Genomic DNA, 24506 nt, shown 5'->3' with positions numbered 1-24506 from the left:
TGTATCTAACCCCATGCTGTACCTGTAATGGGAGTGTTTGATGAGGACAGTGTAGAGGGAGCTTTACCCTCTATCTAACCCCGTGCTGTACCTGTCCTGGGAGTGTTTTATGGGGACAGTCTAGAGGGAGCTTTACTCTGTATCTAACCCGTGCTGTACCTGTCCTGGGAGTGTTTGATGGGGACAGTGTAGAGGGAGCTTTACTCTGTATCTAACCCCGTGCTGTACCTGTCCTGGGAGTGTTTGATGTGGACAGTGTAGAGGGAGCTTTACTCTGTATCTAACCCCGTGCTGTACCTGTCCTGGGAGTGTTTGATGGGGACAGTGTAGAGGGAGCTTTACTCTGTAACTTACCCCGTGCTGTACCGGTCCTGGGAGTGTTTGATGGGGACAGTGTGGAGGAAGCTTTACTCTGTATCTAACCCCGTGCTGTACCTGTCCTGGGAGTGTTTGATGGGGACAGTGTAGAGGGAGCTTTACTTTGTATCTAACCCCGTGCTGTACCTGTCCTGGGAGTGTTTGATGGGGACAGTGTAGAGGGAGCTTTACTCTGTATCTAACCCCGTGTTGTACCTGTCCTGGGAGTGTTTGATGGGGACAGTGTAGAGGGAGCTTTACTCAGTATCTAACCCAGTGCTGTACCTGTCCTGGGAGTGTTTGATGGGGGACAGTGTAGAGGGAGCTTTACTCTGTATCTAAACCCGTGCTGTACCTGTCCTGGGAGTGTTTGATGGTGGACAGTGTAGAGGGAGCTTTACTCTGTATCTAACCCCGTGCTGTACCTGTCCTGGGAGTGTTTGATGGGGATAGTGTAAGGGAGCTTTACTCTGTATCTAACCCCATGCTGTACCTGTCCTTTGGGAGTGTTTGATGGAGACAGTGTAGAGGGAGCTTTACTCTGTATCTAACCCCGTGCTCTACCAGTCCTGGGAGTGTTTTATGGGGACAGTCTAGAGGCAGTGTACTCTGTATCTAACCCCGTGCTGTACCTGTCCTGGGAGTGTTTGATGGGGACAGTGTAGAGGGAGCTTTACTCTGTATCTAACCACGTGCTGTACCTGTCCTGGGAGTGTTTGATGGGGACAGTGTAGAGGGAGCTTTACTCTGTATCTAACCCCATGCTGTACCTGTAATGGGAGTGTTTGATGAGGACAGTGTAGAGGGAGCTTTACCCTCTATCTAACCCCGTGCTGTACCTGTCCTGGGAGTGTTTTATGGGGACAGTCTAGAGGGAGCTTTACTCTGTATCTAACCCGTGCTGTACCTGTCCTGGGAGTGTTTGATGGGGACAGTGTAGAGGGAGCTTTACTCTGTATCTAACCCCGTGCTGTACCTGTCCTGGGAGTGTTTGATGTGGACAGTGTAGAGGGAGCTTTACTCTGTATCTAACCCCGTGCTGTACCTGTCCTGGGAGTGTTTGATGGGGACAGTGTAGAGGGAGCTTTACTCTGTATCTAACCCCGTGCTGTACCTGTCCTTTGGGAGTGTTTGATGGAGACAGTGTAGAGGGAGCTTTACTCTGTATCTAACCCCGTGCTGTACCAGTCCTGGGAGTGTTTTATGGGGACAGTCTAGAGGCAGTTTACTCTGTATCTAACCCCGTGCTGTACCTGTCCTGGGAGTGTTTGATGGGGACAGTGTAGAGGGAGCTTTACTCTGTATCTAACCACGTGCTGTACCTGTCCTGGGAGTGTTTGATGGGGACAGTGTAGAGGGAGCTTTACTCTGTATCTAACCCCATGCTGTACCTGTCCTGGGAGTGTTTGATGGGGACAGTGTAGAGGGAGCTTTACTTTGTATCTAACCCCGTGCTGTACCTGTCCTGGGAGTGTTTGATGGGGACAGTGTAGAGGGAGCTTTACTCTGTATCTAACCCAGTGCTGTACCTGTCCTGGGAGTGTTTGATGGGGGACAGTGTAGAGGGAGCTTTACTCTGTATCTAACCCCGTGCTGTACCTGTCCTGGGAGTGTTTGATGGGTGACAGTGTAGAGGGAGCTTTACTCTGTATCTAACCCTGTGCTGTACCTGTCCTGGGAGTGTTTGATGGGGATAGTGTAGAGGGAGCTTTACCCTGTATCTAACCCCGTGCTGTACCTGTCCTGGGAGTGTTTGATGGGGACAGTGTAGAGGGAGCTTTACTCTGTATCTAACCCTGTGCTGTACCTGTCCTGGGAGTGTTTGATGGGGACAGTGTAGAGGAAGCTTTACTCTGTATCTAACCCCGTGCTGTACCTGTCCTGGGAGTGTTTGATGGGGACAGTGTAGAGGGAGCTTTACTCTGTATCTAACCCCGTGCTGTACCTGTCCTGGGAGTGTTTGATGGGGACAGTGTAGAGGGAGCTTTACTCTGTATCTAACCCCGTGTTGTACCTGTCCTGGGAGTGTTTGATGGGGATAGTGTAGAGGGAGCTTTACTCAGTATCTAACCCAGTGCTGTACCTGTCCTGGGAGTGTTTGATGGGGGACAGTGTAGAGGGAGCTTTACTCTGTATCTAACCACGTGCTGTACCTGTCCTGGGAGTGTTAGATGGGGGACAGTGTAGAGGGAGCTTTACTCTGTATCTAACCCCGTGCTGTACCTGTCCTGGGAGTGTTTGATGGGGACAGTGTAGAGGGAGCTTTACTCTGTAACTTACCCCGTGCTGTACCGGTCCTGGGAGTGTTTGATGGGGACAGTGTGGAGGAAGCTTTACTCTGTATCTAACCCCGTGCTGTACCTGTCCTGGGAGTGTTTGATGGGGACAGTGTAGAGGGAGCTTTACTTTGTATCTAACCCCGTGCTGTACCTGTCCTGGGAGTGTTTGATGGGAACAGTGTAGAGGGAGCTTTACTCTGTATCTAACCCCGTGTTGTACCTGTCCTGGGAGTGTTTGATGGGGACAGTGTAGAGGGAGCTTTACTCAGTATCTAACCCAGTGCTGTACCTGTCCTGGGAGTGTTTGATGGGGGACAGTGTAGAGGGAGCTTTACTCTGTATCTAAACCCGTGCTGTACCTGTCCTGGGAGTGTTTGATGGTGGACAGTGTAGAGGGAGCTTTACTCTGTATCTAACCCCGTGCTGTACCTGTCCTGGGAGTGTTTGATGGGGATAGTGTAAGGGAGCTTTACTCTGTATCTAACCCCATGCTGTACCTGTCCTTTGGGAGTGTTTGATGGAGACAGTGTAGAGGGAGCTTTACTCTGTATCTAACCCCGTGCTCTACCAGTCCTGGGAGTGTTTTATGGGGACAGTCTAGAGGCAGTGTACTCTGTATCTAACCCCGTGCTGTACCTGTCCTGGGAGTGTTTGATGGGGACAGTGTAGAGGGAGCTTTACTCTGTATCTAACCACGTGCTGTACCTGTCCTGGGAGTGTTTGATGGGGACAGTGTAGAGGGAGCTTTACTCTGTATCTAACCCCATGCTGTACCTGTAATGGGAGTGTTTGATGAGGACAGTGTAGAGGGAGCTTTACCCTCTATCTAACCCCGTGCTGTACCTGTCCTGGGAGTGTTTTATGGGGACAGTCTAGAGGGAGCTTTACTCTGTATCTAACCCGTGCTGTACCTGTCCTGGGAGTGTTTGATGGGGACAGTGTAGAGGGAGCTTTACTCTGTATCTAACCCCGTGCTGTACCTGTCCTGGGAGTGTTTGATGTGGACAGTGTAGAGGGAGCTTTACTCTGTATCTAACCCCGTGCTGTACCTGTCCTGGGAGTGTTTGATGGGGACAGTGTAGAGGGAGCTTTACTCTGTATCTAACCCCGTGCTGTACCTGTCCTTTGGGAGTGTTTGATGGAGACAGTGTAGAGGGAGCTTTACTCTGTATCTAACCCCGTGCTGTACCAGTCCTGGGAGTGTTTTATGGGGACAGTCTAGAGGCAGTTTACGCTGTATCTAACCCCGTGCTGTACCTGTCCTGGGAGTGTTTGATGGGGACAGTGTAGAGGGAGCTTTACTCTGTATCTAACCACGTGCTGTACCTGTCCTGGGAGTGTTTGATGGGGACAGTGTAGAGGGAGCTTTACTCTGTATCTAACCCCATGCTGTACCTGTCCTGGGAGTGTTTGATGGGGACAGTGTAGAGGGAGCTTTACTCTGTATCTAACCCCGTGCTGTACCTGTCCTGGGAGTGTTTTATGGGGACAGTCTAGAGGGAGCTTTACTCTGTATCTAACCCGTGCTGTACCTGTCCTGGGAGTGTTTGATGGGGACAGTGTAGAGGGAGCTTTACTCTGTATCTAACCCCGTGCTGTACCGGTCCTGGGAGTGTTTGATGGGGACAGTGTAGAGGGAGCTTTACTCTGTATCTAACCCCGTGCTGTACCGGTCCTGGGAGTGTTTGATGGGGACTGTGTAGAGGGAGCTTTACTCTGTATCTAACCCCGTGCTGTACCTGTCCTGGGAGTGTTTGATGGGGACAGTGTAGAGGGAGCTTTACTCTGTATCTAACTCCGTGCTGTACCTGTCCTGGGATTGTTTGATGGGGACAGTGTAGAGGGAGCTTTACTCTGTATCTAACCCCGTGCGGTACCTGTCCTGGGAGTGTTTGATGGGGACAGTGTAGAGGGAGCTTTACTCTGTATCTAACGCCATGCTGTACCGGTCCTGGGAGTGTTTGATGGGGACAGTGTAGAGGGAGCTTTACTCTGTATCTAACCCCGTGCTGTACCTGTCCTGGGAGTGTTTGATGGGGGACAGTGTAGAGGGAGCTTTACTCAGTATCTAACCCAGTGCTGTACCTGTCCTGGGAGTGTTTGATGGGGGACAGTGTAGAGGGAGCTTTACTCTGTATCTAACCCCGTGCTGTACCTGTCCTGGGAGTGTTTGATGGGTGACAGTGTAGAGGGAGCTTTACTCTGTATCTAACCCTGTGCTGTACCTGTCCTGGGAGTGTTTGATGGGGATAGTGTAGAGGGAGCTTTACCCTGTATCTAACCCCGTGCTGTACCTGTCCTGGGAGTGTTTGATGGGGACAGTGTAGAGGGAGCTTTACTCTGTATCTAACCCTGTGCTGTACCTGTCCTGGGAGTGTTTGATGGGGACAGTGTAGAGGAAGCTTTACTCTGTATCTAACCCCGTGCTGTACCTGTCCTGGGAGTGTTTGATGGGGACAGTGTAGAGGGAGCTTTACTCTGTATCTAACCACGTGCTGTACCTGTCCTGGGAGTGTTTGATGGGGACAGTGTAGAGGGAGCTTTACTCTGTATCTAACCCCGTGTTGTACCTGTCCTGGGAGTGTTTGATGGGGATAGTGTAGAGGGAGCTTTACTCAGTATCTAACCCAGTGCTGTACCTGTCCTGGGAGTGTTTGATGGGGGACAGTGTAGAGGGAGCTTTACTCTGTATCTAACCCCGTGCTGTACCTGTCCTGGGAGTGTTAGATGGGGGACAGTGTAGAGGGAGCTTTACTCTGTATCTAACCCCGTGCTGTACCTGTCCTGGGAGTGTTTGATGGGGACAGTGTAGAGGGAGCTTTACTCTGTAACTTACCCCGTGCTGTACCGGTCCTGGGAGTGTTTGATGGGGACAGTGTGGAGGAAGCTTTACTCTGTATCTAACCCCGTGCTGTACCTGTCCTGGGAGTGTTTGATGGGGACAGTGTAGAGGGAGCTTTACTTTGTATCTAACCCCGTGCTGTACCTGTCCTGGGAGTGTTTGATGGGGACAGTGTAGAGGGAGCTTTACTCTGTATCTAACCCCGTGTTGTACCTGTCCTGGGAGTGTTTGATGGGGACAGTGTAGAGGGAGCTTTACTCAGTATCTAACCCAGTGCTGTACCTGTCCTGGGAGTGTTTGATGGGGGACAGTGTAGAGGGAGCTTTACTCTGTATCTAAACCCGTGCTGTACCTGTCCTGGGAGTGTTTGATGGTGGACAGTGTAGAGGGAGCTTTACTCTGTATCTAACCCCGTGCTGTACCTGTCCTGGGAGTGTTTGATGGGGATAGTGTAAGGGAGCTTTACTCTGTATCTAACCCCATGCTGTACCTGTCCTTTGGGAGTGTTTGATGGAGACAGTGTAGAGGGAGCTTTACTCTGTATCTAACCCCGTGCTGTACCAGTCCTGGGAGTGTTTTATGGGGACAGTCTAGAGGCAGTGTACTCTGTATCTAACCCCGTGCTGTACCTGTCCTGGGAGTGTTTGATGGGGACAGTGTAGAGGGAGCTTTACTCTGTATCTAACCACGTGCTGTACCTGTCCTGGGAGTGTTTGATGGGGACAGTGTAGAGGGAGCTTTACTCTGTATCTAACCCCATGCTGTACCTGTAATGGGAGTGTTTGATGAGGACAGTGTAGAGGGAGCTTTACCCTCTATCTAACCCCGTGCTGTACCTGTCCTGGGAGTGTTTTATGGGGACAGTCTAGAGGGAGCTTTACTCTGTATCTAACCCGTGCTGTACCTGTCCTGGGAGTGTTTGATGGGGACAGTGTAGAGGGAGCTTTACTCTGTATCTAACCCCGTGCTGTACCGGTCCTGGGAGTGTTTGATGGGGACAATGTAGAGGGAGCTTTACTCTGTATCTAACCCCGTGCTGTACCGGTCCTGGGAGTGTTTGATGGGGACTGTGTAGAGGGAGCTTTACTCTGTATCTAACCCCGTGCTGTACCTGTCCTGGGAGTGTTTGATGGGGACAGTGTAGAGGGAGCTTTACTCTGTATCTAACTCCGTGCTGTACCTGTCCTGGGAGTGTTTGATGGGGACAGTGTAGAGGGAGCTTTACTCTGTATCTAACCCCGTGCTGTACCTGTCCTGGGAGTGTTTGATGGGGACCGTGTAGAGGGAGCTTTACTCTGTATCTAACCCCATGCTGTACCTGTAATGGGAGTGTTTGATGGGGACAGTGTAGAGGGAGCTTTACTCTGTATCTAACCCCGTGCTGTACCTGTCCTGGGAGTGTTTGATGGGGGACAGTGTAGAGGGAGCTTTACTCAGTATCTAACCCAGTGCTGTACCTGTCCTGGGAGTGTTTGATGGGGGACAGTGTAGAGGGAGCTTTACTCTGTATCTAACCCCGTGCTGTACCTGTCCTGGGAGTGTTTGATGGGTGACAGTGTAGAGGGAGCTTTACTCTGTATCTAACCCTGTGCTGTACCTGTCCTGGGAGTGTTTGATGGGGATAGTGTAGAGGGAGCTTTACCCTGTATCTAACCCCGTGCTGTACCTGTCCTGGGAGTGTTTGATGGGGACAGTGTAGAGGGAGCTTTACTCTGTATCTAACCCCGTGCTGTACCTGTCCTGGGAGTGTTTGATGGGGACAGTTTAGAGGAAGCTTTACTCTGTATCTAACCCCGTGCTGTACCTGTCCTGGGAGTGTTTGATGGGGACAGTGTAGAGGGAGCTTTACTTTGTATCTAACCCCGTGCTGTACCTGTCCTGGGAGTTTTTGATGGGGACAGTGTTGAGGGAGCTTTACTCTGTATCTAACCCCGTGTTGTACCTGTCCTGGGAGTGTTTGATGGGGACAGTGTAGAGGGAGCTTTACTCAGTATCTAACCCAGTGCTGTACCTGTCCTGGGAGTGTTTGATGGGGGACAGTGTAGAGGGAGCTTTACTCTGTATCTAACCCCGTGCTGTACCTGTCCTGGGAGTGTTAGATGGGGGACAGTGTAGAGGGAGCTTTACTCTGTATCTAACCCCGTGCTGTACCTGTCCTGGGAGTGTTTTATGGGGACAGTCTAGAGGGAGCTTTACTCTGTATCTAACCCCGTGCTGTACCGGTCCTGGGAGTGTTTGATGGGGACAGTGTAGAGGGAGCTTTACTCTGTATCTAACCCCGTGCTGTACCTGTCCTGGGAGTGTTTGATGGGGACAGTGTAGCGGGAGCTTTACTCTGCATCTAACCCCGTGCTGTACCGGTCCTGGGAGTGTTTGATGGGGACTGTGTAGAGGGAGCTTTACTCTGTATCTAACCGCGTGCTGTACCTGTCCTGGGAGTGTTTGATGGGGACAGTGTAGAGGGAGCTTTACTCTGTATCTAATCCCGTGCTGTACCGGTCCTGGGAGTGTTTGATGGGGCCAGTGTAGAGGGAGCTTTACTCTGTATCTAACACCGTGCTGAACCGGTCCTGGGAGTGTTTGATGGGGACAGTGTAGAGGGAGCTTTACTCTGTATCTAACTCCGTGCTGTACCTGTCCTGGGAGTGTTTGATGGGGACAGTGTAGAGGGAGCTTAACTCTGTATCTTACCCCGTGCTGTACCTGTCCTGGGAGTGTTTGATGGGGACAGTGTAGAGGGAGCTTTACTCTGTATCTAACTCCGTGCTGTACCTGTCCTGGGAGTGTTTGATGGGGACAGTGTAGAGGGAGCTTTACTCTGTATCTAACCCCGTGCTGTACCTGTCCTGGGAGTGTTTGATGGGGACAGTGTAGAGGGAGCTTTACTCTGTATCTAACCCCGTGCTGTACCTGTCCTGGGAGTGTTGGATGGGGACGGTGTAGAGGGAGCTTTACTATGTATCTAACCCCGTGCTGTACCTGTCCTGGGAGTGTTTGATGGGGACAGTGTAGAGGGAGCTTTACTCTGTATCTAACCCCGTGCTGTACCTGTCCTGGGAGTGTTTGATGGAGACAGTGTAGAGGGAGCTTTACTCTGTATCTAACCCCGTGCTATACCTGTCCTGGGAGTGTTTGATGGAGACAGTGTAGAGGGAGCTTTACTCTGTATCTAACCCCGTGCTGTACCTGTCCTGGGAGTGTTTGATGGGGACAGTGTAGAGGGAGCTTTACTCTGTATCTAACCCCGTGCTGTACCTGTCCTGGGAGTGTTTGATGTGGACAGTGTAGAGGGAGCTTTACTCTGTATCTAACCCCGTGCTGTACCTGTCCTGGGAGTGTTTGATGGGGACAGTGTCGAGGGAGCTTTACTCTGTATCTAACCCCGTGCTGTACCTGTCCTGGGACTATTTGATCGGGACAGTGTTAGAGGCAGCTTTACTCTGTATCTAACCCCGTGCTGTACCTGTCCTGGGAGTGTTTGATGGGGACAGTGTAGAGGGAGCTTTACTCTGTATCTAACCCCGTGCTGTACCTGTCCTGGGAGTGTTTGATGGGGGACATTGTAGAGGGAGCTTTACTCTGTATCTAACCCCGTGCTGTACCTGTCCTGGGAGTGTTTGATGGGGATAGTGTAGAGGGAGCTTTACTCTGTATCTAACCCCATGCAGTACCTGTCCTCTGGGAGTGTTTGATGGGGACAGTGTAGAGGGAGGTTTACTCTGTATCTGACCCCGTGCTGTACCAGTCCTGGGAGTGTTTTATGGGGACAGTCTAGAGGGAGCTTTACTCTGTATCTAACCCCGTGCTGTACCTGTCCTGGGAGTGTTTGATGGGGACAGTGTAGAGGGAGCTTTACTCTGTATCTAACCACTTGTTGTACCTGTCCTGGGAGTGTTTGATGAGGACAGTGTAGAGGGAGCTTTACTCTGTATCTAACTCCATGCTGTACCTGTCCTGGGAGTGTTTGATGGGGACAGTGTAGGGGGAGCTTTACTCTGTATCTAACCCCGTGCTGTACCTGTCCTGGGAGTGTTTTATGGGGACAGTCTAGAGGGAGCTTTACTCTGTATCTAACCCGTGCTTTACCTGTCCTGGGAGTGTTTGATGGGGACAGTGTAGAGGGAGCTTTACTCTGTATCTAACCCCGTGCTGTACCGGTCCTGGGAGTGTTTGATGGGGACAGTGTAGAGGGAGCTTTACTCTGTATCTAACCCCGTGCTGTACCGGTCCTGGGAGTGTTTGATGGGTACAGTGTAGAGGGAGCTTTACTCTGTATCTAACTCCGTGCTGTACCTGTCCTGGGAGTGTTTGATGGGGACAGTGTAGAGGGAGCTTTATTCTGTATCTAACGCCATGCTGTACCTGTCCTCGGAGTGTTGGATGGGGACAGTGTAGAGGGAGCTTTACTCTGTATCTAACCCCGTGCTGTACCTGTCCTGGGAGTGTTTGATGGGGGACATTGTAGAGGGAGCTTTACTCTGTATCTAACCCCGTGCTGTACCTGTCCTGGGAGTGTTTGATGGGGACAGTGTAGTGGGATCTTTACTCTGTATCTAACCCCGTGCTGTACCTGTCCTGGGAGTGTTTGATGGAGACAGTGTAGAGGGAGCTTTACTCTGTATCTAACCCCGTGCTGTACCTGTCCTGGGAGTGTTTGATGGGGACAGTGTAGAGGGAGCTTTACTCTGTATCTAACCCCGTGCTGTACCTGTCCTGGGAGTGTTTGATGTGGACAGTGTAGAGGGAGCTTTACTCTGTATCTAACCCCGTGCTGTAGCTGTCCTGGGAGTGTTTGATGGGGACAGTGTAGAGGGAGCTTTACTCTGTATCTAACCCCGTGCTGTACCTGTCCTGGGAGTGTTTGATCGGGACAGTGTTAGAGGGAGCTTTACTCTGTATCTAACCCCGTGCTGTACCTGTCCTGGGAGTGTTTGATGGGGATAGTGTAGAGGGAGCTTTACTCTGTATCTAACCCCGTGCTGTACCTGTCCTGGGAGTGTTTGATGGGGGACATTGTAGAGGGAGCTTTACTCTGTATCTAACCCCGTGCTGTACCTGTCCTGGGAGAGTTTGATGGGGACAGTGTAGAGGGAGCTTACTCTGTATCTAACCCCGTGCTGTATCTGTCCTGGGTGTGTTTGATGGGGACAGTGTAGAGGGAGCTTACTCTGTATCTAACCCCGTGCTGTATCTGTCCTGGGAGTGTTTGATGGGGACAGTGTAGAGGGAGCTTTACTCTGTATCTAACCCCGTGCTGTACCTGTCCTGGGAGTGTTTGATGGGGACAGTGTAAATGGAGCGTTACTCAGTATCTAACCCCGTGCTGTACCTGTCCTGGGAGTGTTTGATGGGGACAGTGTAGAGGGAGCTTTACTCTGTATCTAACCCCGTGCTGTACCTGTCCTGGGAGTGTTGATGGGGGACAGTGTAGAGGGAGCTTTACTCTGTATCTAACCCCGTGCTGTACCTGTCCTGGGAGTGTTTGATGGGGACAGTGTAGAGGGAGCTTTACTCTGTATCTAACCCCGTGCTGTACCTGTCCTGGGAGAGTTTGATGGGGACAGTGTAGAGGGAGCTTACTCTGTATCTAACCCCGTGCTGTATCTGTCCTGGGTGTGTTTGATGGGGACAGTGTAGAGGGAGCTTACTCTGTATCTAACCCCGTGCTGTATCTGTCCTGGGAGTGTTTGATGGGGACAGTGTAGAGGGAGCTTTACTCTGTATCTAACCCCGTGCTGTACCTGTCCTGGGAGTGTTTGATGGGGACAGTGTAAATGGAGCGTTACTCTGTATCTAACCCCGTGCTGTACCTGTCCTGGGAGTGTTTGATGGGGACAGCGTAGAGTGAGGTTTACTCTGTATCTAACCCCGTGCTGTACCTGTCCTGGGAGTGTTTGATGGGGGACAGTGTAGAGGGAGCTTTACTCTGTATCTAACCCCGTGCTGTACCTGTCCTGGGAGTGTTTGATGGGGACAGTGTCGAGGGAGCTTTACTCTGTATCTAACCCCGTGCTGTACCTGTCCTGGGGGTGTTTGATGGGGACAGTGTAGAGGGAGCTTTACTCTGTATCTAACCCCGTGCTGTACCTGTCCTGGGAGTGTTTGATGGAGACAGTGTAGAGGGAGCTTTACTCTGTATCTAACCCCGTGCTGTACCTGTTCTGGGAGTGTTTGATGGAGACAGTGTAGAGGGAGCTTTACTCTGTATCTAACCCCGTGCTGTACCTGTCCTGGGAGTGTTTGATGGGGACAGTGTAGAGGGAGCTTTACTCTGTATCTAACCCCGTGCTGTACCTGTTCTGGGAGTGTTTGATGGAGACAGTGTAGAGGGAGCTTTACTCTGTATCTAACCCCGTGCTGTACCTGTCCTGGGAGTGTTTGATGGGGGACTGTGTAGAGGGAGCTTTACTCTGTATCTAACCCCGTGCTGTACCTGTTCTGGGAGTGTTTGATGGAGACAGTGTAGTGGGAGCTTTACTCTGTATCTAACCCCGTGCTGTACCTGTCCTGGGAGTGTTTGATGGGGACAGTGTAGGGGGATGAGGTACCTTCTCCAGAGAGAGCTACTGCCTGGGAGGAAGGGGGTTGAGAAACAAAACCCACCCCCTCTGCCGTATCCGGTTTGTGAGATTGTGATCGGATTGTGCTCTTGGAAACGATTCATCTCCGTGGTCAGGGATCCAGTTTGGGCGAGGTCACCCGTGCCCTGGGGCCGTACACCGCTCGCCTGCCGAGCTGCCGACGGACGATGATTTCTCCCCGCCGGGAGCTCGGGCCATCGGGGGCGGAGCGTCGCGGGCGGGCCCGCTGATGGCGCGCGTCCCGGAGCACCGCCGGCCCAGCGTCAAACCGGCGCCAGCCCCGGACTCGGCGACGGGAGCCGTTCTCCGCCCGACCGCGTTCCCGATACCGTCGTCGGTCGATGGAGAATCCCGCCCTCTGCTCCCAGGAAGCGAGCTCCAGAGGCTCACTGGGCCCTCGGGAAGACAATAGAATTCTCCTCACCTCCGACTTAAGCAGGGTTGGAGGAGGCTGAGATGAGGGGACAGGGCCCTCGCTCACTGTGAACTCGGGTAGAATTCAGCCAAGGCTTCATTCATTTAACCCCAACCCCATCTGGTTTTGCATCTGATTTGCCTCCTGTCGTGGATAACGCCCCGAACATTTATTTCCCGCTGGAGCCAGGCTGCGTTGAATAGTTATTTATATCCGAATGGTCGGTTATGGTGCCCCACCGGAGGAGCGTGGCCATTTTCGCGAGGGAGTCGAGGCCTTGGAGCAGGCGGGGAGGAAATTTACTGGAATGGGACGGGTCGGGGGGGGCGAGGGCCTTCGGTTCATTCAGGCAGACTGCAGAGCCTGGAATTTGTTCTCCTTCCAGCCGGGAATGTTAGGAAACAAACTCAAGATCAGAAGGAGAAGGAGCAGGAGGCCCATTGGGCCTACTCCGCCAGTCAACACGTCCGTGTCTGGTCTGGGCCTTTAGCCCCATTTTCCCATCCGTGTCTGGTCTGGGCCTTTAGCTCCATTTTCCCATCCGTGTCTGGTCTGGGCCTTTAGCCCCATTTTCCCATCCGTGTCTGGTCTGGGCCTTTAGCCCCATTTTCCCATCCGTGTCTGGTCTGGGCCTTTGGCTCCATTTTCCCATCCGTGTCTGGTCTGGGCCTTTAGCTCCATTTTCCCATCCGTGTCTGGTCTGGGCCTTTAGCCCCATTTTCCCATCCGTGTCTGGTCTGGGCCTTTAGCCCCATTTTCCCATCCGTGTCTGGCCTGGGCCTTTAGCTCCATTTTCCCATCCGTGTCTGGTCTGGGCCTTTAGCCCCATTTTCCCATCCGTGTCTGGTCTGGGCCTTTGGCTCCATTTTCCCATCCGTGTCTGGTCTGGGCCTTTAGCCCCATTTTCCCATCCGTGTCTGGCCTGGGCCTTTAGCTCCATTTTCCCACCCGTGTCTGGTCTGGGCCCTTGGCTCCATTTTCTCTCCCACCGCTTCAAATATATTCAATGGTGGAGCAACCACCTGAGGGGCCCTTCACATGGGGGTGGGGGGGTGGGGGGGGTGAAAGAAAGTCTCGACGTGCATGGATACGGAGAGGAACAGGAGAACAGCGATGTCGCTGCCTCAACACAATCGTTCAACTCAAATTGGCGCCTCTGTACGCACCACCGGACAGCAAGGCGGAAAATGATAAGGCCACAGAAACAGGATACAATGATGTGCACCTTGCCAGGAGACATTGCTCGCACCGATCACGAGAGCTCAGGATAAGAATTCCACCCATGCCCGGGCACGCACAAACACATATCTCCCTCGACTCCAGCAAGCAACACCACAAGCTCCGATAAGGCCATAAGCCCTTAAGACATAGGAATGGAGAATTAGGCCACTCGGCCCATCGAGTCTGCTCCGCCATTCAATCATGGCTGATATTTTCTCACCCCCATTCTCCTGCCTTCTCCCCATAACCCCTGATCCCCTCATTAATCAAGAACCTCTCCATCTCGGTCTTAAAGACACTCAGTGATTTGGCCTCCACAGCCTTCTGCGGCAAAGAGTTCCACAGATTCACCACCCTCTGGCTGAAGAAATTCCTCCTCATCTCTGTTTTAAAGGACCGTCCCTTCAGTCTGAGATTGTGTCCTCTGGTTCTAGTTTTTCCTACAAGTGGAAACATCCTCTCCGCGTCCACTCTACCCAGGCCTCGCAGTATCCTGCAAGTTTCAATAAGATCCCCCCTCATCCTTCTAAACTCCAATGAGTACAGACCCAGGGTCCTCAACCGTTCCTCACACGACAAGCTCTTCATTCCAGGGATCATTCTTGTGAACCTCCTCTGGACCCTTTCCAAGGCCCCAGCACATCCTTCCTTAGATACGGGGCCCAAAACTGCTCACAATACAATGGGGTCTGCCCAGAGCCTTATACAGCCTCAGAAGTACATCCCTCGTCCTGTATTCTAGCCCTCTCGACGTGACTAACATTGCATTTGCCTTCCTAACTGCGACTGAACCTGCACGTTAACCTTCAGAGAATCGTGAACGAGGATTCCCAAGCCCCTTTGTGCACCTGATTTCCTAAACTTACCCCCTCTGTGCTCGCTGATCTACATTGCCGCCTGGGCGAGCACGGTGTTGACTTGAGAATTCTCGTCCTCGCCTTCTAAACCCTCCGTGGCCTCGCCCCTCTGCAACCTCCTCCAGCCCCCCTCCGCCAATCCCCCCGCCTCCCACACCCCTCCGAGATCTCCGCGTACCAATTCTGGCCTCTCACGCATCCCCCATTTTAACCGCTGCCACCTACTAGGCCTCAGGCTCTGTAATTCCCTCCCTAAGGGGGGGAAGTAAAGAGTGAACCACTTTGCTGTGGGCCTGGAGTCACATTTTGGCCAGACCGGGGGAGGACGGCAGATTTCTTCCTCTGAAGGAAGGAGTTTCGTACTTTGGTTCATAAGACCATAAGACATAGGAGCAGAATTAGGCCACTCGGCCCATCGAGTCTGCTCCGCCATTCGATCACAGCTGATACATTTCTCCCCATAACCCCTGATCCCCTTATTAATCAAGAACCTATCTATCTCTGTCTTAAAGTTGGCAGGTGGCACTCAGATGAGCGGTGGAGCAAAGTGTGCAGAGGACACTGAGGGTGGTATTCTCCACTCCCACGCCGAAGTGGCCGCGCCGTCGTGAACGCCGTCGAGGTTCACGACGGCGCGAAACGGCCCCGATCCCGACCGATTCAGGCCCTGACAATGGGCCAGGATCGGGGCCGCGTCACCTACCCGCGCCCGGCCTTGTCGCCCACGTAAAGGCGGCGCCGCATAGATGACACGGCCGGCGCCGCATAACGGGCGTCATCCGCGCCTGCGCGGGTTGCCGTCCTCCCTAAGTCCGCCCCGCAAGAAGATGGGGGACGGATCTTGTGGGTGCCGCGGAAGGAAGGAGGTCCTCCTTCAGAGAGGACGATCGGTGGGCACCGATCGCGGGCCACCCCACGTTTGAGGTACCCCCCCGGTGCAGGATCCCCCCTCGCCCCCCCCCGCAGGCCGCCCCCCCCCCCCCAGCGTTCACGCACCGTACACGACGGCAGCGACCAGGTGTGGACGGCGCCGGGGGAACCCGCCGTTTTGGCCTGGCCGCTCGGCCCATCCGGGGGTGCCGGAGAATCGCCATTTTGGGTGTCTCCGGCGATTCTCCGGCCTGCGGCCCGCGGAACTCGACCGGGCCGTTCCCGCCGCTTGGGAGAATCGCGGGAGGGCGTCGGACCGGCGACCCGGGAAATTTTGGCGGCCCAGGCGATTCTCCCAACCGGCGCGGGAGTGGAGAATCTCGGCCTGAAAGTCTGCAGAGGGATATAGACAGTTTAAGTGAGTGGGCCAGGGTCTGGCAGATGGAGTACAATGTTGGTAAATGCGAGGCCATCCATTTTGGTAGCAATAACAGCCAAATGGACTATTATTTAAGTGGTAAAAAATTGCAGCGCGCTGCTGTGCAGAGGGACCTGGGTGTCCTTGCGCGTGAATCGCAAAAAAGTTGGTTTGCAGATGCAGCGGGTAATTAAGAAGGCAAATGGAATTTTGTCCTTCATTGCAGGAGGGATGGAGTTTAAAAGCAGGGAGGTTGTTTTGCAGCTGTATCGGATGCTGGTGAGGCCACACCTGGAGCACTGTGGACAGTTTTGGTCCCCTTACTTGGGAAAGGATGGACTGGCACTGGAGGGGGTGCAGAGGAGATTCACTAGGTTGATTCCGGAGTTGAGAGGACTGGCTTATGAGGAGAGACTGAGTAGATTGGGACTGTACTCATTGGAGTTTAGAAGGATGCGGGGGGATCTTATAGAAACATATAAAATTATGAAGGGAATGGATAGGATAGAAGCGGGCAGGTTGTTTCCACTGGCGGGTGAAAGCAGAACTACGGGCCTCCAAATAAGGGGATTTAGGATTGAGTTGAGGAGGAACTTCTTAACCAAAGGGTTGTGAATCTGTGGAATTCCCTGCCCAGTGAAGCAGTAGAGGCTATCTCGGTGAATGTCAAGGCACAGATCGATAGGTTTTTGAAGAATAAAGGGATTAAGCCCTCTGGCTGAAGAAATCTCTCCTCGTCTCTGTCTTAAAGGATCGTCCCTTTAGTCTGAGATGGTTCGACGCTGGAGAGATTTCAGTTTTGCGGGAGGCTGACGCTGGTACGTCTCTCCTTGCTCGACTCGCGGAGCGAGGGTTGGGGCCTTATTTTGAGGCCGATGGATTTTTATCGGGCGTCAGCTGGATTTTGTTTTTTTTAACTGGAATTGTTGCGACGGGGGGTGGGGGGGGGGCAGGCCTCCCTGCCTAGCGAGTTTAATCGGACCAGCACATGTCGCTGCGGAGATGAGGAATGTAAACTGAGCGGATTTGAGGTGCCCCGCCCTGTACACTGGCTCGCAGAGAGAGAGAGAGAGAAAGCGAGAGATAGCGAGTGAGCTGAGGTTAGAGGAAAGACTGCTGTGTTTATGTTTTGCTTGGAAAGATATCATTTGGTTGCCATGGCGGCGGCTGGGTGGTGATTTGAGAGCCCGGGTTGGAAGTTGGATTCCCGTGTCAGGCGTGGGCCCTCTCTCTCTCTCTCTCTCGCTCTCTCGCTCTCTCTCTGAGTCAGAGGTCGTGAGTTCGAGCCCAACTCCAAAGACTCGAGGCCCCACCCCAGGCCGGCTGCTACAGGCTTGGAGGGCCGAAGGGCCCGTTCCTGTGCGGCAATGTTCTTTGACACTCCCGCTGCTAGTACCAAGGGAGTGCCGCACTGCGATTCCGACATTACGACCGTGATGACCCGTCTAACAGTACTGCATCGGCCGTTGACGAGCTTAGGGATGTCCGGGGCAGCGCAAAGCCCCCAGGGTTTTATTGATCCATTCACAGGGCCTGGGCGTCGCTGGTTAAGGCCCGGCATTTGTTGCTCATCCCTAATTGGGAAGGTGGTGGGTGAGCCGCCATCTTGAACCCGCCGCAGTCCCCGTGTGGTGTAGGTACACCCCCAGTGCTGTTAGGGAGGGAGTTCCCAGGATTTTGACCCCAGCCACAGTGAAGGAACGGCCGATATATTTCCGAGTCGGAGTGGCGGGCGGCTCTGAGGGGGGGGGGCTTGCAGGCGGTGGTGTTCCCCGTGCGTCTGCTGCTGCCCTCGTCCTTCTAGACGGTAGAGGTGGCGGGTTTGGAAGGTGCTGTCGAAGGAGCGAGTGGCTGCGGCGCGTCTTGTAGACGGTGCGCACGGCCGCCGCTGGGCGTCGGGGGTGGAGGGGGCGAATGTTTGCGGTTAGCGTGTCGATCGAGCGGGGCTGCTTTGTCCTGGATGGTGTCGAGCTCGAGTGTTGTTGGGAGCCGCGCTCATCCAGGCGAGTGGAGAGTATTCCCTCACACTCCTGACTTGTGTCCTTGTAGATGGTGGACAGGCTTTGGGGGGAGTCAGGAGGTGAGTTACTCTCCGCAGGATTCCCAGCCTCTGACCTGCCCTGGTAGCCACAGTATTAATGTGGCTGGGCCCAGCTCAGTTTCTGGTTAATGGTGACCCCCAGGATTTTGACACTGGGGGGATTCAGCGATGGTAATGCCAAGAGGTGATGGTTAGATCCTCTCTTGTAGGAGGTGGGCATTGCCTGGCACTTGTGCGGTGTGAATGTAACTTGCCCCTTGTCAGCCCTGAGCCTGGATATTGTCCGGGTCTTGCTGCATTTGGACAGGGACTGATTTAGTAGCTGAGGAGTCGCGAATGGTGCTGAACATGGTGCAGTCATCCGCAAACATCCCCACTTCTGACCTTGTGATGGAGGGAAGGTCATTGATGAAGCAGCTGAAGATGGTCGGGGCCTAGGACACGACCCTGAGGAACTCCTGCAGTGACGTCCTGGAGCTGAGATGATTGACCTCCAATCGCCACAACCATCTTCCTTTGTGCCGGGTCTGACTCCAACCAGCGGAGAGATTTCCCCCCTGATTCCCACTGACTCCAGTGTAGCTCGGGCTCCTTGATGTCACACTCGGTCAAACGCTGCCTCGATGTCGAGGGCAGTCACTCTCACCTCACCTCTGGCATTCAGCTCTTTTGTCCATGTTTGAACCAAGGCTGTAATGAGGTCAGGAGCTGAGTGACCCGGGAGGAACCCAAACTGAGCGTCCGTGAGCGGGTTATTGTCCGAGTAAGTGCCATAAGAGCATAAGATATAGGAGCGGAATTAGGCCACTCGGCCCATCGAGTCTGCTCCGCCATTCGATCATGGCTGATCTTATCCTGGCCTGAACTCCACCGTCCTCCCCGTTCTCCATAACCCTTCGACCCCATCACCAATTAAAAATCTAACTCCTCCTTAAATTTCCTCACTGTCCCAGCACTCTGTGGGGAGCGAATTCCACAGATTCACACCCCTTTGGGAGAAGTAGTTTCTCCTCAAATCTGTTTTAAATCTGCCGCCTCTTATCCTGGGATTATGACCTCTGGTTCTCGAACGCCCCGCACGAGGAAACATCCGTCGCTCCTCGTACGACAAACCCCTCGTCTCCGGAATCAACCTAGTGAACCTCCTCTGAACTGCCTCCAATGCCACTACAACCCTCCTCAAATAAGGGGGCCAAAACTGTGCTCAATACTCCAGGTGCGGTCTCGCCAATGTCTTGTACAGTTGCAACAGCACTTCAGTCCCCCCGATCTACGGGAAGAGTTCCCGGGTCAATCCCCCCCGGGTAGGGAGGGATTTCCTCATGAGGAGGGGTTGAGTAGGCCGGAGCCTGTGCTCATTGGGAGTTTTGAAGAATGAGAGGCGGCCTTCTTGAGACACCGAGGATTCTCGGGGGCGGGGGGGGGGGGGGGGGGGGGGGGGGGGCCTCGACAGGGGAGATGCTGAGAGGATGTTCCTCCTTGTGGGGGTGCCTGGGCCCAAAGGGCTCTCAGAGTGAAGGGGGAGGCTCCATTTCAGACAGAGGTGAGGAGGAATTTCTTCTCTCAGAGGGGGGAGTGAATCTGTGGAATTCTTTACCGCAGAGAGGCTGGGTCGCTAAGTGCGTTGAAGGCTGGGAGATTTGGATTTGTAACCGGCGAGGGAGCCAAGGTGTTGCTAACTTTTGGTTGGCTCTTAATTCGTAATTCGCTCTGTCTGTTTGTTTAACCTTTGCTCTCGAGTCGCCAGGTATCTTTATGATGCCACCACAAGGTTCAAGTTCAAGTACTGATCAATAACTCAACACACCAATTAGTAAGATTCAAATCAAAACACATTTATTATACACAGTAAATCACTACTCATGCATAAACTCTACTTTCTAGACTATTCTCTATCACTAAAAGGCCTATACTTAGCTTCGGAATTGGCCCACCAGGTCAGGAGAACAAATGGACTTTCGTTCAGGTCCTGAGTCTGCAGGATTCAAAAGCTGGTCTGGACTGGTAGCTGGGAGCGCCTATCTCGTAGCGAGTGTTGACTGGAGACTGACTTGGTTGGTGCGGCAGCTTGGGCAGTTCACTGTCGAGGGTTGATTCGAGTTGCTGAGTGATCCTGCCAAGAAGGACGAATTGAACTTGGGGGCTTTACTTTGTAGTCCCCAGGGGCTTCCCGCCCTTCGGGGCGGACCCCGTACCTGGTTCCAAATGATTGGACTGCGTTCCGATCATTTGGATCGATTTCTCCAATACTGGAGTTGTTCCCTGATCGCTGGGCGGTCCCTGAGTGTCCGTTGGCCTTCCTTTGTCTTGGCTGCTGCTGGCGCCGAGGAGTCTGGCTTGGCTTTATTCACCTACATGTTTCGATTGTTCCCGGGGATCGCTCATTACTATGCAGATGGCTGCTGGTTTCAGTGCTGTCCGGGTTTCTGTAAGTTCTAATACACAGGATTTCTGTATTTGCTGGTTTTTGCCTGTGTTGGCTGAATTTCCCTTCAGCCTTTGCGGTTCTCCATTTTAAGTCGGGGAGTGGCCCACCCAGGTGGCTACAGAGGGTTGCGGCAAGAAGGCGGGGAGGTGGAGTTGTGAGTTATATCAGATCAGCCACGATCTCATCGGACGGCGGGGGGGCCGTCGTCCACCGTGGGCTCGCCAAGCGAGCATCGCGTCTCGGGGTCGTTCTCCTGCCCCGCTCTTCCCCCTGCTCATTGTCCCTGTTCAGAAAGGCCGCCGATCGGGCAGCACGGTGGCGCAGTGGGTTAGCACCGCTGCCTCACGGCGCCGAGGTCCCGGGTTCGATCCCGGCCCCGGGTCACCGTCCGCGTGGAGTTTGCACATTCTCCCCCGTGTCTGCGTGGGGTTTCGCCCCCACAACCCAAAGACGTGCCGGGGAGGCGGATCGGCCGCGCTAAATTGCCCCTTAATTGGGAAGAAATGAATTGGATACACTAAATTTGTTTTTTAAAGGCTGTCGAAGGGCCTCTCGAACGTGCCTGGATGGGGGCGGGGTAGTGTATCCCAACCAGCCTCTCCTCAGGGCCGCCCCCCCCCCCCCCCCCCCCCCCCCCCCCCCAGCCTCTCGTCCCTTGAGGCGTGCCGCTGGCTATTCGACCGTGGGGGGGGGGGGGGGGGTTGGGGCATCACAGCCCCGGCCCATCCCGTCCTCGCTGGCCACGAGAGCAGAGGTAGAGCCACCACCACCCCCCCCCCCGCCCCCCCCACCCCATCGAATCCGCCCAGTCATTCGACGAGACCGCGACCGACGGTGATGTGAAAATCCTCAACTCGGCTTTGTCCCCCCCCCGACCCCTCCATACCCTCCCCGATTAGAAATCCGCCTCGCTCTCGGCCTTGACCACAACGCCCTGCGGTAAAACAATTCCACAGATGCCCTCCCCTCCGAGAGAAGCGATTCCTCCCCGTCGCCGTCGCAAATGGGGCCACCTGCTCACTCTGAGATTACGCCCTCCCTCCTCCCCCCGCCCCCCCCCCCCCCCCCCCCCCAGATTCTCCCACAAGAAGGACGTTCGCTGAGGCTGGATGAGGTGGATATTTTAATTCAGTGTCTCTCTCTCTCTCTCTCTCTCTCTCCAGTGACCCCCTTCGCCACAAAGCTGAAGGAGGTGCGGCTCCAACGAGACGACTTTGAGATTCTGAAGGTCATCGGGCGGGGCGCCTTTGGGGAGGTGAGGAGGGGGGGAAGGGTCGGGAATGAGGAATGGGAGACGATGGCGGGGCGGGGAGGCAGCCGGGTACGCGGCAAGGGGTTAACATCTCGATCAGCACAGTGGAACTCAATGACAATGGCCACTGTTCTGGACGAGGAACTGGTGATTCGTATCAGCAAGGAAATGGCTTCAACTGACTTTCGGATTGACGGCCTGCTCCAGTTTTAGCCCACAATGCGGACTCATTACTGATCAGTAAACGGAGGTCAATCAACATATTGTTCGCTATCTCAACCTGTCCATGTCTCTGTATCCGTCAGCGCTGCGAACTCTCTCTCTTTCCCTCTCTCTCGATAGCTCTCATGATAGATCCGTCTTTTATCTCTCTCTTTCGTTTATCAGTTTCTGACGCTCACTGGGGTACGGGTCCCTCACACACTGACTCTCACTGGGGTACGGTACGGGTCCCACACACATTGACTCTCACTGGGGTAGGGGTCCCACACACACTGACTCTCACTGGGGTACGGGTTCCACACACACTGACTCTCACTGGGGTACGGGTCCCACACACACTGACTCTCACTGGGGTACGGGTTCCACACACACTGACTCTCACTGGGGTACGGGTCCCACACTCACTGACTCTCACTGGGGTACGGGTCCCACACACACTGACTCTCACTGAGTCACGTGTCCCACACACACTGACTCTCACTGGGGTACGGGTCCCACACACACTCACTCTCACTGGGGTACGGGTCCCACACACACTGACTCTCACTGGGGTACGGGTTCCACACACACTGACTCTCACTGGGGTAGGGGTCCCACACACACTGACTCTCACTGGGGTACGGGTCGCACACACACTGACTCTCACTGGGGTACGGGTCCCTCACACACTGACTCTCACTGGGGTACGGTACGGGTCCCACACACACTGACTCTCACTGGGGTACGGGTCCCACACACACTGACTCTCACTGGGGTACGGGTCCCACACACACTGACTCTCACTGGGGTACGGGTTCCACACACACTGACTCTCACTGGGGTACGGGTCCCACACACACTGACTCTCACTGGGGTACGGGTCCCACACACACTGACTCTCACTGGGGTATGGGTCCCACACACACTGACTCTCACTGGGGTACGGGTCCTACACACACTGACTCTCACTGGGGTACGGGTCCCACACACACTGACTCTCACTGGGGTACGGGTCCCAAACACACTGACTCTCACTGGGGTACGGTACGGGTCCCACACACACTGATTCTCACTGGGGTACGGGTCCCACACACACTGATTCTCACTGGGGTACGGGTCCCTCACACACTGACTCTCACTGGGGTACGGTACGGGTCCCACACACACTGACTCTCACTGGGGTACGGGTTCCACACACACTGACTCTCACTGGGGTACGGGTCCCACACACACTGACTCTCACTGGGGTACGGGTCCCACACACACTGACTCTCACTGGGGTACGGGTCCCACACACACTGACTCTCACTGGGGTGCGGGTCCCACACACACTGACTCTCACTGGGGTACGGGTCCCACACACACTGACTCTCACTGGGGTACGGGTCCCACACACACTGACTCTCACTGGGGTACGGGTCCCACACACACTGACTCTCACTGGGGTACGGGTCCCACACACACTGACTCTCACTGGGGTACGGGGTCCCACACACACTGACTCTCACTGGGGTACGGGTCCCACACACACTGACTCTCACTGGGGTACGGGTCCCACACATACTGACTCTGACTGGGCTACGGGTCCCACACACACTGACTCTCACTGGGGTACGGGTCCCACACACACTGACTCTCACTGGGGTACGGGTTCCACACACACTGACTATCACTGGGGTACGGGTCCCACACACACTGACTCTCACTGGGGTACGGGTCCCACACACACTGACTCTCACTGGGGTACGGGTCCCACACATACTGACTCTGACTGGGCTACGGGTCCCACACACACTGACTCTCACTGGGGTACGGGTCCCACACACACTGACTCTCACTGGGGTACGGGTCCCACACATAGTGACTCACTGGGATACGGGTTCCACACACACTGACTCTCACTGGGGTACGGGTCCCACACACACTGACTCTCACTGGGGTACGGGTCCCACACACACTGACTCTCACTGGGGTACGGGTCCCACACACACTGACTCTCACTGGGGTACGGGTTCCACACACACTGACTCTCACTGGGGTACGGGACCCACACACACTGACTCTCACTGGGGTACGGGTCCCACACACACTGACTCCTACTGGGGTACGGTTTGCACACACACTGACTCTCACTGGGGTGCGGGTCCCACACACACTGACTCTCACTGGGGTACGGGTTCCACACACACTGACTCTCACTGGGGTACGGGTCCCACACACACTGACTCTCACTGGGGTGCGGGTCCCAGACACACTGACTCTCACTGGGGTACGGGTCCCATACACACTGACTCTCACTGGGGTACGGGTCCCACACACACTGACTCTCACTGGGGTGCGGGTCCCACACACACTGACTCTCACTGGGGTATGGGTTCCACAGACACTGACTCTCACTGGGGTACGGGTCCCACACACACTGACTCTCACTGGGGTACGGGTCCCACACACACTGACTCTCACTGGGGTACAGGTCCCTCACACACTGACTCTCACTGGGGTACGGGTCCCACACACACTGACTCTCACTGGGGTACGGGTCCCACACACACTGACTCTCACTGGGGTACGGGTCCCACACATACTGACTCTCACTAGGGTACGGGTTCCACACACACTGACTCTCACTGGGGTACGGGTCCCACACACACTGACTCTCACTGGGGTACAGGTCCCTCACACACTGACTCTCACTGGGGTACGGGTCCCACACACACTGACTCTCACTGGGGTACGGGTCCCAC

At 54.3% G+C, this 24506-nt stretch overlaps 1 protein-coding gene across 1 annotated transcript in view; it reads left to right on the top strand.

The window, feature by feature from the left end:
• The window catches only part of LOC140399913 (serine/threonine-protein kinase MRCK alpha-like), a 188159-nt gene that overhangs the window by 38324 nt on the left and 125329 nt on the right, over nt 1–24506 (top strand). Inside the window, 1 exon segment of the mRNA XM_072489393.1 lies at nt 21473–21564. Coding sequence (XP_072345494.1) covers nt 21473–21564 — 92 coding nt within the window.

This window comes from Scyliorhinus torazame, chromosome 24, assembly GCF_047496885.1.
Source record: "Scyliorhinus torazame isolate Kashiwa2021f chromosome 24, sScyTor2.1, whole genome shotgun sequence".
In the NCBI taxonomy this organism is placed as follows: Eukaryota; Metazoa; Chordata; class Chondrichthyes; order Carcharhiniformes; family Scyliorhinidae; genus Scyliorhinus; species Scyliorhinus torazame.
This window is presented reverse-complemented; position numbering and strand designations above follow the sequence as displayed.